General features: G+C 49.3%; 1 protein-coding gene across 1 annotated transcript; it reads right to left on the reverse strand.

The window, feature by feature from the left end:
- Positions 1–1,383: 1,383 nt before the first annotated feature.
- Positions 1,384–3,988, reverse strand: Jun (Jun proto-oncogene, AP-1 transcription factor subunit). The gene is made up of 2 exons (XM_029540244.1): positions 3,275–3,988; positions 1,384–3,162 (listed from the first exon to the last, which is right to left on the reverse strand). Exon 2 carries the CDS (start codon positions 3,056–3,058, stop codon positions 2,054–2,056), a length of 1,005 nt encoding a protein of 334 aa, XP_029396104.1. The 5' UTR covers positions 3,059–3,162; positions 3,275–3,988; the 3' UTR covers positions 1,384–2,053.
- Between the last annotated feature and the right edge of the window lie 8,345 nt (positions 3,989–12,333).

The raw sequence follows: 12,333 nt of genomic DNA on the forward strand, positions 1-12,333 counted from the left end.
TGGATTGCTGACTTCAGCAAGTTCACTGTTTGGAAAAGTGCCTCAGCTCCCAGTAACTCCTCGTTCAAAGGAGTATTACCACAGTGGAGTATGTCTGGTAGCCTGCAAGCCTATCCAGGCCTCTGCAGACCTAGATATACTCCTGAGGAACAGAGCATTTGGATTTACCACCACAGGCACTCCTAGACCTGTTGAGCACTGGAGCAGGGCTAATGAGCTAACAGTCAGGCTTCAATTAGTGGTTTGTGAAGTGTTTCTGGATATCAAATTGCTGTTGCTGCTGCTGCTGCTTGATAATCACAGCAGCTCATGGGGATGAGAAGGGACAAAGCAAAAATTATTCCCTGTTGAATACAAACCTGTTGATAACCTCGGCGTATCTGTAGCCATAGTTCAAGTTTTCAGTCTCCCAGAGCTGAGGTTTGGATTACAGATGTGTTATATAATCAGTGTTGGGCCCATCTCTCTTGCGACTCTGCCCCATAGTATTTATAATAGGACTTTTCCAGACTGCCTCAATCATTAAGCCAGACTGATTATTTTGAAGCAAATTAAGAAATAAGTATGGATTTGCTACAGTGGTCACTTCCTTGGTAGTGAGGTCACCTTGGAGGGGTAAGGGGTGAGGAGGGTGGCAAGTGGGAATTGGGAGAGGGTTGGGAGAATAGTTCGCCCAGGCCCCAGCTTCCCCTTCCACTCTTTCTAAATGCTTTGCTTCTAAATTTCTAAGTGTAGAATGCAATAGCACTAACCCCAGAAACTTGGAAAACCCGCAGTATACGGCTTAGGAAGCAAAGATTAGCAAAGGGAAAGGAATTCAAGATTTTTAAAACCATTATTTGAATACATTTATTGTGATAACGAACGCTATTATAAATATGCACAAGCAAAGGTCATCTTTTTCTAGGAGTTGTCAGACTCCAAGTTGGAAGGAGACACCTTTTGTTAAAAACTTCCATGGGTCCCTGCTTTGAGAATCGGCAGCTAATTACTAAGTCTTTCTTATGATTACAAATGATCACAGCACATGCCACTTCATACAGCTCTCAACTGAAGTGTCTGCTTTCCAGAGGGCTGACCCTCTCCCCTTGCAACAGCCCTTCTTCCAGCCTTAAGAAGAAACACCACACCATCTTCTGGTGGACAGTCTGCACTCGTGCGTTGCCGAGGGAGAGAGTATGAGCCAATGATAGCATGCAGGGTATCTATTCCTACAATCAGACAGGGGACACAGCTTTCACCCTAGTATATTGGGCACTCAGCTGTCACTTCATCTAGCTATCATTATCTATGGATAATGCAGCAAAGAGGTTGGGGGCTACTTTTCAATAGTTTATTGTATTTTCTTAAATATCCTTTCTGGAAATTTTCAGAAACAAAACATAAAAAAATTATATACTTTATTACAAATGGTAAACTCAGAATGCTTCAAATCTCTTATTTACAAACACTGGGTAGGACACCCAAACAAACAAACATGGAATAACTTACAAAGGCAGGAAGCTGTTTATTGACAGTAATCAGCTTTCATCAAATTAAAAAAAAATATATATGTACATACACAGTTGAGAGAGGCAGGCCAGGGGAGTTCATCTGCAATCTAGCCTGGCACTTACAAGCCTCCCCGCCCCTTCCCAGCCCTCCCTGCTTTGTGTTCTTAAGGAGCACTACAGAAGCAATCTACAGTCTCTATTGCAGTTTGTAACCCCTCCCACCCCCCTTTAATACTGAATGAGATCGAATGTTAGGTCCATGCAGTTCTTGGTCAATGTTAACGAAAGGTCCACCGTTCTGGTCGCGCGGGCACAGCCCGTCCGCAAAGCCTGGCGGCCAATAGGCCGCTGCTCTCTGGCTCCACGCCAAAGCCAGGCGCGCCACGTCCTTCCCACTCCAGCACACTGGGGGCGCCGTCAGGTCGCAACCCAGTCCATCTTGTGTACCCTTGGCTTCAGTACTCGGACACTTTTTTTTCTCTGTCGCAACCAATCAAGTTCTCAAGTTTGTCTCTTGTTATTTTTTTCCTCCATTGCCCCTCAGCCCTGACAGTCTGTCCTCAAAACGTTTGCAACTGCTGCGTTAGCATGAGTTGGCATCCACTGTTAACGTGGTTCATGACTTTCTGCTTAAGCTGTGCCACCTGTTCCCTGAGCATGTTGGCCGTGGACGCCAGCTCGGAGTTTTGCGCTTTCAAGGTTTTCACTTTTTCCTCTAGCCGAGCGATCCGCTCCAGCTTCCTTTTCCGGCACTTGGAGGCGGCGATGCGGTTCCTCATGCGCTTCCTCTCCGCCTTGATCCGCTCCTGAGACTCCATGTCGATGGGGGACAGGGGCGGCGTCTCTCCCGGCATCTCCGGCACCGTCTGCGGCTCTTCCTTCAGGGCCTGCAACCGCGGGTGCTGCACCGGGATCTGTTGGGGCAAGTGGTGCGGCGGCTGAGGCGGCTGCTGCTGCTGCTGCGGCTGCGATGGAAAGGCCAGCCCGGCCGCGCCATAGGAGGGCGCCCCACCGCCGCTGCTCAGCGCACCCGGGTTGAAGTTGCTGAGGTTGGCGTACACCGGAGGCTCACTGTGCAGACTGGCGCTGTAGCCGCCGCCGCCGCCAGCGCCTGCTACTGAGGCTACCGCGGGAGCCACCATGCCCGCCCCGCTGACCGGCTGTGCCGCGGAGGTGACACTGGGCAGCGTGTTCTGGCTATGCAGTTCAGCCAGGGCGCGCACGAAGCCCTCGGCGAAGCCCTCCTGCTCGTCGGTCACGTTCTTGGGACACAAGAACTGGGTGGGGGTCGGTGTAGTGGTGATGTGCCCATTGCTGGACTGGATGATCAGGCGCTCCAGCTCGGGCGACGCCAGCTTGAGCAGCCCGACGTCGGGCGACGTGAGAAGGTCCGAGTTCTTGGCGCGGAGGTGCGGCTTCAGATTGCCCACCGGGTCGGCCAGGTTCAAGGTCATGCTCTGTTTTAGGATCTTAGGGTTACTGTAGCCGTAGGCACCGCTCTCGGACTGGAGGAACGAGGCGTTGAGGGCATCGTCGTAGAAGGTCGTTTCCATCTTTGCAGTCATAGAACGGTCCGTCACTTCACGCGGGGTTAGCCTGGGCTGTGCGCAGAAGTTTCGGGGCCGCAACAGCGCGCCGGGAAGCGGGGGATACCCGCGCGTCCCTGCTTCTGTAACAAAGTTTGTTTAGGAGCGTGCGCTCCAGAAGGCAGTGCTTCCCCCTGAGCCCTCCTCCCCAGCTCGCTCCAGGGAGCGCAGGGTTAAGACACCGCTAACACTCACGTTGGTCGGTTCCCGCGCGATGCCGAGCTTTTAAAAGTCGCGGTCACTCACGGAGCGCTCTCGGAGCAGCGGTTCCTCGGAGCCCGCAGACCAGTCCCAGCAACAGCGGCTCTCCGGCGGTGCTGACCAGTCGTCACGGAATTCTCCGAGGAAGCCCGCGATCGGGCTCCGCAGCCCGGCCTCCGACAACTGTCCCCTCCTCCGCTGTGAGGGGGAGGGGGACGCTAGGCAGCCGCGGCTAGCGCTCGCCCAACTTCAGCCGCCTGTGCGAAATGGTATGAGTATAGGTTCCTCTTCTCCCTTTTCTTTACAGTCTCGGTGGCAGCCTTAGGCGCAGAAGAGATTTGCAAAAGTTCGCTCCGGGCCACTTGTTACCGGTCCTCTGGGTCAGGAAAGTTGCTGGCCGGTAGCCGCTCGCCTATTTCCTCGCGAGGTCGGGAGCCGCTCTCGATGCTGTCCGCAGCGCCCGGACTTGTGAGCTTCTTCTCCGTGGAAGGCGGGAGAAGGGTCTCTCCAAATGCTCCCCAAAACACCGTTGCAGGAGCCGCGGGCGCTGGATCCAAGCAGTTGGTGAGAAAATGAAGACAAACAGATGAACAGCCCGGAGTCCGCGGTCGACCGGGTTGGCCAAGTCCGTCCGTCTGTCTGTCTGTCTGCCTGAGCGCTCTCCTGCCAGGCTGTCTCTGCCACACTCAGTGCAACTCTGAGTCCTTATCCAGCCTGAGCTCAACACTTATCTGCTACCAGTCAACCCCTAAAAATAGCCCATGATGTCACCCCGAGGCTTTCCCATTGGCTTGCGTCGTTCTCAGGGGGGCGGGCCCACCCGTCGCTATGGAGACCTCACCCTAGAAGATTCTTCTCTGGGCCCGCGAAGGCTCACGGGATGAGGTAATGCTCCGCTGCGCTCCTACAGTTGGGCCCTTCTTTCTCCTCCCTCCTCCCCCTCCCGCGCGCTGCTTCGGCTTGTGTTCCCGGGTTCCCTCCCCGGCGCGTCTTTCCCGGCCCGCCCGGTGCATTGTGGGCTGACGTCTTGGTTTGGCTGTCTAGTGACGGAGGCTGCCGGGTCGGCTGGACCCTTGCGGAGTCTATCGGAGGCGGGCTCAAGTTCAGGGCTGGGGACCGGGACCGAGACGCGGGGATGCAGAAAGCTGGGGAGACGCTCTAGTGGCCGGGGGCGGAGGGCTTGGGTGGGAGTGGAGGTTGCGCGCAGGCGCGCGACAGACACACACACAGACACACACAGACACACACAGACACACACACACACACACGCCCGTGAAAGGGCTGAATGATCTGAGAGACTGAAGCTGGCTCCGCACCCCCGCACTTCCGGGGGACAGCGATGCGGGGTTAATAGGGTTGTGTGCGCCCGGGGTGCGGGAGCGCGTAAGTGGGTTGAAGTTGAGTGAGCTTGAGAGTAGCCCTCCACAATGAGTATGCATGGAAGTTTAGTTTCGGAGAAGGGTCTGCGCCGCAGTGTGCTGTACCTGGAAACCGGAGATTTGCGGTGTTCGCTACCGACTCATCAGGGTCACCGGCACAACACTTTATTCTCTGGGGAGGTGCGGGGGGGGGGCTCGCTTTGCCTCGGAGAGACCCCCTCCTCTAGGTGTGAAAGATGCTAGCCCAGCGCCCATAGGGTGTCGAAAACAACATAGAAGGGTTCGAAACTCAGGAAACCCCGGCGATCGCCTGCGCTAGCACAGACACACGGTCCCGCGCACACTCAGTCCGCGCCCGCCCTTCCTCCCTCCCTGATTTGCTTCTGGGAAAACAAGCCTTGAGAGCTGCGGACTCGCCCCTAGTCACGGTGCTTAAGCAGGAGTCCCTGTAGAAACAAGCTGAAAACACCCCCTGCCTCACTGGTGGATTCATATCCTGTGCGGCCTCTAGGAAGCGCTAGACACATGTAAGTTGTTTCTTTTCTAAGGTTCTGCTATCAGCCCTCCACCCTCCTCCCCTCAGGACTAAAGAGGTTCTTGGTTCTCGCAGAACATAAGCGCAAATCTCAGAACTTCTCTGAGCTTTATTGGTCTCATCTAGAAGTAGAGCGAATGAGGTCCACTACACCGGGCTGCCGGGCATTAGTCTTGACTCTGAGAATACCCCCCTTCCCTACCAGCTTCGGAGTTACCCTGGGCTTTCGGTGGGGTGGGGGTGGGGTGATTTGGAGGATCCTGGGTTGAGATTTGGCAGGAGCCGTAAGCGAGATAGAAAAAGGACTGGGAGCCAACTCTTCCCCTAAGCCTCCCTTCAGCCTAGAACTTGAAGTTTGAAGTTGGACCTAGAAAGATTCTAATCTGGACTTTGCTGCCTCAGAACTCAGCTCAGGGTTTGTACCCTGAAGCCTTAAGATATTTTGCCTTTTGAGTATTCAGAACCCAATAGCAGCTGGTATCGGTGGGAAACCCGCCAGCTCTTTTTCACTCCCGGCCACAGAGGGTAACTGGCTGCTACCAGTCAAGCGCTGACCTTGGTGGGGGCAGGGTAGAGCAGGGTTTCTGTGAAGTCTAGAGCCATTTACTTCCCCCAAATGGAGTTCCTCTGTCCGCAACCCTTTTTTTTTTTTTTTTTTTTTTTTTTGACCAAGGAGCTCATATTTAACATGATTTATGATAAGAGTAATAAAAATAAGTTTTGTCCACTAAGCACCACCTATCTGCCAGTTAGTCCAAGCAGTTTAAGTGTGCTGTTTTCTTCCCACAGCTATCTTGAGAGGCATACATTTTTACCTAGACTTTACATGGGAGGAAACGGTCCCAGAAAGTCCATGCGTCTTGCTCGGGGTATACAGACAGCTGGAAAGTGATCTCAGGTCTGTGTTACATTCCTTTGAATTTTTTTCTACTCTGGCAAACTCTCCCTTAAAATCTTAGTTATTTGCTCAGGAAGTGGTGCTGATGGCATAGACTTTGTTTTCTCGTTCCTGTATTTAGAAACTCCCAGATCTAGGACCTCGTGTAATTATGTATCTTTTGCCCAAGGGTTCTGTTCATCTAATGCCTCCTGTGGCTTAAGAGGCTGATTTCCTACTTAGGTAAAGAAATAACAGTTTCATCCAAGGCAAAACAGATCCCTGCTCTTGTTAATGCTGCTGCTTGGATCACAAACTTCCTCTTTGCCTAGGAGAAGTTTTTTTTTTTTTTCCACAACCCAGCTTCTGCTCTTTTTAGCCATATCGTGCTGGAAGCTCAGTTGGGAAGGGCTGAGGTATGCCACCCTAAAGAAGAACCCAACATCCCAGAGGCTGAAGTCAAGGAATGATTGTTTCTTGCTTCCTCCAATTACTTGCCCACTGTGGCTGTGCAGGGAGCCCTGTCGGTTTTGACTAAAGGGGGAACTCAGCAAAACACTGGCTCTTAGAGTATTGACCTGGAAGTGGCACCCTTTGTTTCTCATGGCTCTGTCCAAAGCCAATCGCTTGGCCATGCCTGAGAGTGGGGGTCTGAAAGGGGTCCTTCTTGCATTCTTTCCTTCTTCAGAGGAATGAGCTGAAAACACCCCTTAGTTACAGCATAAAGTTTCCATCCAGGCTTTGAGAGGTAGTGAACAGAGACCACATCAGGTCCAAATGTATGCCTTCCTCTGAGGGAGAGCTAGCCACCCTGCACCCCATTCAACACGTATAATAGGGCAGAGACAGAGGCTCTGCTGGGGGAGGGAAGGAGCAGAGGTCCCAGTATGTGACAGAACTCGAGTGTTTTCAGGACCTCTCCCCATCCAGCCCACTTCTGCAAGCAAAGCCTGGTTCTGCTTGGTGTTGGCTTTCTGTGCCCCTCTGGGTTTGCCTCAGTCTTCCAAAGACTTACCAAAAGCCTTGTTTGGGCTTTAATAAGTGTAAGGTGCCTATTGTGTAAGTCTTGAAGATGGTCTTTTGGAATGCAGGTTGATGTAATCCCACACAGTGTAGTTTCCAGCAGGATTCCAGGTATACCAAGTACCAGCAGCCACAGCAACTGTCTTGTCTGGTCCCATCCCAACCGTTGGCCCTGTTTCTTTGCTTTCTTACTCTTCTGCCTCATTCCTTGCTCATCTCATCCTGTTTACTTTTGGGTAGTTTAGGCTGGTAAGGCACAAATTTGTCCCATTCTTTTCCTCTCTAGAGCTGAATGAATGGACTAGGCGCTGTCATAAGTGTTAGGTTTGGTTGATTTGAGACAGGGTCTTGCTTTACAGCCCAGGCTGGCCTTGAACCTGCCCCAACCTCCAATGTACTGGGATTACAGTGCTCACCAACTGTATCTGTTCTGTGTATCTTGAAATTTTAACAATAGGTCCTTAGCCCCTGAACTGAACCTTGCTTCAAGTCTGACCTCTCCAGGCCCCTCTTCTCTTCTTCTCTTCTCCTCTCCTCTCCTCTCCTCTCCTCTCCTCTCCCCTCCCCTCCCCTTCTCTTCTCTTCCCTTCTCTTCTCTTCCCTTCTCTTCATATTGTTTCTATTCAACCTGCTACCCCCTTCCAAGTTTTGGATTTTTCTATTCCCCTTTGTTCCCATTTATAATTTGGCTACATCTACCTTGAGCTCATTTCAGTGGCCACCTTGAAATGTTCCTGGCCTGATGTTACAGTCTCTTGCTTTTTCTCATTAGGTTCCATTGTGAGGTGCTGTCCATCTTCAGATCAGTTGTGCCTACTTGGGAAAGGTCACCACAGTTGGGTGTGTGGACTGTTGACACTCTGCTTTAAAGGAGGGATAGAGAGTGTCACTGGACCCTCACCAGACTGTACAGCCACTCCTATCTGCCACGTGTATGCAACTCTGTCTTAATTGAATGTGACCTTCGGGTCTCAGGGTATGGATAGATTATATAGGCTGGGTCAGATTTGGGGAAAGAGACGTCCTCTGCACACCCACGGGGAGCTGTCACCTATGCTAAGTGCAGATCTTCAGCTCAGCTGCTTTAGAGTCACTCTTCCACCACCCCTGCCCCATCCTTCCTGTAACCTCCTGTTCAAGTTCTGTAAGGAAGCCCAATGAGCTAATTGGTTTTCCTGATGAAATTTGGTAGAAGCAAATGTTGATTTGCTGGTGGGACCTCAGAGGTTGGAGGTAGATGCTGCCTAGTCCCTCCCACCACCACTACCTCACCTCCCACTAGAGAGATTCCTCTGACAGGATCACAATCTGTCTCCTAAGTTTTGACAGGGGAGGTTTGCCAAATAGATCACTATCCTTTCAGCCTGTGTATTGTCCAGTCTAGGTGAATGTTTGGTTGTTTATTAGTCTTGTTGTATTATCCCACATCATGTTTTAAGTGAGTCAGGTCAAGGGCAGTTATACTGCTATAACAAATAGCCCTAAACAACTCAGTAGCTTATGTAGAAATTTACTTCTTGCTCATTGTATATGCTTAGGGTCAGAAGGGTTCTGCTTAATGTGTTTAGCTAGTCTGGAGACGGTTTCATCTTGAATTGTGCTTCCAGAATCATAAACACCAAGCCTGATGCTGTCTTGGTGGGGAAAGATAGCATCATGAATTCATGACAGCTTTAAGAGCTTTTCCAGGTGTGATGCACATTATTGAATTCACAGATTAGTGACTGATATGAGTCACATGACTCATGGCTTAAACGGACACAGGGACATGCAGTCCCACTGTATGCCTGAAAGTCAGGAGCTTGAAGTGCCTACTTCTGTCTAGGTGAGGTTATTGCTGTGGAAGCCATCCACAAATCCTTCCTGAATTATAGCTATAGCATTACTTCCCACTTGTGCTATACATGTCTACAGAAGTCAGCTCTGTCCACACTTGCACACACATGTTCACTCTTGGACCCTGGCCAACAGCATCCTCATTCTTCTAATCATTGCTGAGAGCACGGAGTACACAGACATTAAAGCTTCTACTGAAAGCAGTCCACGTGGTCAAGCCTGACGTCACGGGAAGGGAAGCTAGTATTTGTAAATAGAGATGCCATCTGCCACACCCTACAATCTGCATTCCATCCATTCCTTGGACTCTCAGCCACTCCAAACACTTTATATCCCTCCTTTAATATATATTTTATTCTTAATCAAAATGTGAGTTGCCTTAGGAGATAGCTTAGTGGCCCTTTCCACCGAGCCTGATAACATGGGTGCAATCACTGGGACACACATGGTAGAAAGGAATAACTGACTCTTCCAAGTTGTCATCTGACTTATACACACACACACACACACAGAGTAAATAACAACAACAACAACAATAATGATAATGATAATAATAAAATGTGATTTTATGTAAGTTGTTCCTTCTTCAAGACCCAGATCAAACAATCACTCCCCAGGAAGCTTTCCCTCCCAGTGTCCCAGCCTACTCTCAAATAGTCTTATCTTCTTTGACATTCATCACAGAGGGTACATACCTGGAAGAGAGAATGCCTATAGCTCTCTTCTGTCTTCTTCAGTTGCTGCCTCAAAACTCAGAAGTGCCGTCATCCCTATTTTATAGCTCTAGTGCTTAATAAGTACCTGGCACATGGAAGGATAAAGGATGCTTGGTAAAAACTTGATGAAATTTTTTTTTAATTGCTGTTGCTTGTGGAATTATGGAGCATTTCAATACTGAAGCAGAAATATTGCCTAGAATTAATTAGTTATATTGGGTCATGGCAAATTCCTTACTTGGACTGATAAGCCTGGTCCTGTCTCCCTCACTCCCTCACCTCTTTGCATTTGTCTAGTTAAACCCTCCCCCATCTGTCCTGCTCTCTACATCAGTACACCTTACCTCTCTGACCTCATACCTTTCTCCTGAACCTGGTTTTTCTCTAGCCACACTGTCCACTGCTGAATGAGTTATACTACAGTTTAGAATCGGCTTCTAAACTTGAGTGACTTGCGACAGAAGGTTGATTTCTTATTCTTGCTTCATGTTGATCAAGGTTGGCAGGGTCTCTGATATCACCCTCATCTGGGACCCAGGCTGCTGGCCTGCCCTCTTGCAGGAACCTAAATACTCTCGCTATAGAGAGAATGAGAGATTTGAAGACTCTTGCCTGATAATAATGTACCTTTGCTTTAAAATGCTACATGTCACATCTCACAGTCTGATCGGCTGAAAGAAGCTTCGTGCCCATTCAGCGACAGGGGAGCAGGAAAGCGGAGAGCTGGTAATATTTATGACCAACCATAATGATCCCCACACTGGTCTTGGGTTCCCCCAAACATGACAAGATGTTTGTTTCTCCTAAAACTCTTTATATGATATCCAGCCCCTGGTTTCCTGGTCCTCAAGTGATTTCTGTTTTCCTTTGGATATTTGTCAAGATGACAAAGCATTCCATGGCTCCTCTAATGTCCTCATCTCCCACCTAAACTATCCTCAGATCCTCCTCTCGGTTACACATTCTTCAAAAGTCCCTATAATTTCCCATCTTTTCTTTGTTTTCTGAGTTCAGAGCCAGATAAAAATGAGACCCAGGAACCGGATGGATAGAGTTGGAGATAGATCTCAGCTGGAGGGCAGGTTAGGCACAAGGCCACGTCTGGTTTCTTGGTGCTTTATCACACTGACTTGTGCCTGCTTAGGTAGGTACACAGAGATTCCTAAGGGACAGGCTAATCTAGAATGAACTATCTTGGAAGGGAGAAAGAAACTACAGATACGTATGCTTGGGTCCTTCTGCACTCAGCCATTTTGGTAGCTCATTCTCCTGTCCATGAGGAGTGACTATGCATTGAGAGGTGACAGAAAAGATCTATATTGGATATCCTCAAGTGGAAAGCTAAGGCCAGGTTGATGGTGATTTCCTCTTAGCAGAGAATTTGCTATTTGGCATCTCTTTGTATAATTAATTGTGTACTTCTAATTTTTCTCTTGAGATCTCTTTAACCTAACCCAGTAGCGGCCATGCATTAAGAAGGCAGGGGAAAATAGTACCTTTGGTGCCTGTAGTATGTTGAGCAGCTAACATGATACTGGGCACAGAGTACTAAGTAGATCTTGGTGATTCATCAGTGCTCCTGTGATGTCTTATGGATCTCTTGGTTTGGGAGTCACCATTGCCTTTACGGTAATGGCAGTCTACACAGAATATCCACAGAATCTACATACCCACTAAGTAGCCCAAGTCCCAGACATCATCTTCCAAGGTCTGACCCCCCAGTACAGGCAGTATTCTCATGTTTAAGTGCCTCTAGTCTTGAAGTATACGATGTGATGGCCAGAGCAGAGAAAAGGGGCAGACTGAGCAATTGCTGCTGGAAAAGTGGATGAAAAAGTTAGAAGCCTCTGTGGCTGATCAATAAAGCTCCAAGGGAAAGATGAGCATATGCCAAGGGCCTGAGACTATTTCCCAAGGAGAAGAGAAGAAGCTGGCCTTATTTAGGTGGGAGGAAGGTGGGAAAGATTGAGCCCTTAGAAGGGCTGTCAGACAGTGGGGCAATAGCCTTCTAGGAGAATTGACTTGCTCTAGGTTTTTGAGATCAAAGCTAGGGTAATGGTTAGAAGTTGATGGAAAGGCTCTGATTGTGTTCAAGCAAGAACTCCTGGAGTAGTTTCTCAGTAGAACAGTTGCTGTGCTCATAGAGGTGAAGCTCTGCCCCTAGACACGTTTGATGTCTGTGAGATGCTCTGCCAGACTCCTTCATGATCTCTGTGAGCCCATCCTAATTAACAGCAAACATCATCACTCACTGCCACAGTCCATGCAAGCCTTGTCACATAATCTTGTTTGGAATCTACCCACCTTTTATGGGTCTATATTTGACCCTTTTATAATTCACAATTTATAAATCTGGGATTATGTTTTCATATTCGATGAACATTATATCAAAGGACTTATTTTTAGTCTCCATAAGGATCACTGAAGAAGACTTAAGTTTGACCATGTGTCCCAGGAAAGCATCCTGGTACAAACTGGGCCTTCTCCTTTTCCACTTGTCTGAAGCTAGTATGTGTTAGTGGGCTCCTTTGTGAATAGATGTGTCTGAGTTTTAGCCAGTACAAAGAGGATGGTTGTGACGCCTGTTCATTTACAGGCTTGCTTCAGAAAGTCATCTTCTCACATCACCTGGCAATACAAGGGACTTCAAGAACATAGAGAAGAACAGAGCCCTTGATCTCTGAATG

Source organism: Mus pahari, chromosome 6, assembly GCF_900095145.1.
Source record: "Mus pahari chromosome 6, PAHARI_EIJ_v1.1, whole genome shotgun sequence".
NCBI classification, from domain to species: Eukaryota; Metazoa; Chordata; class Mammalia; order Rodentia; family Muridae; genus Mus; species Mus pahari.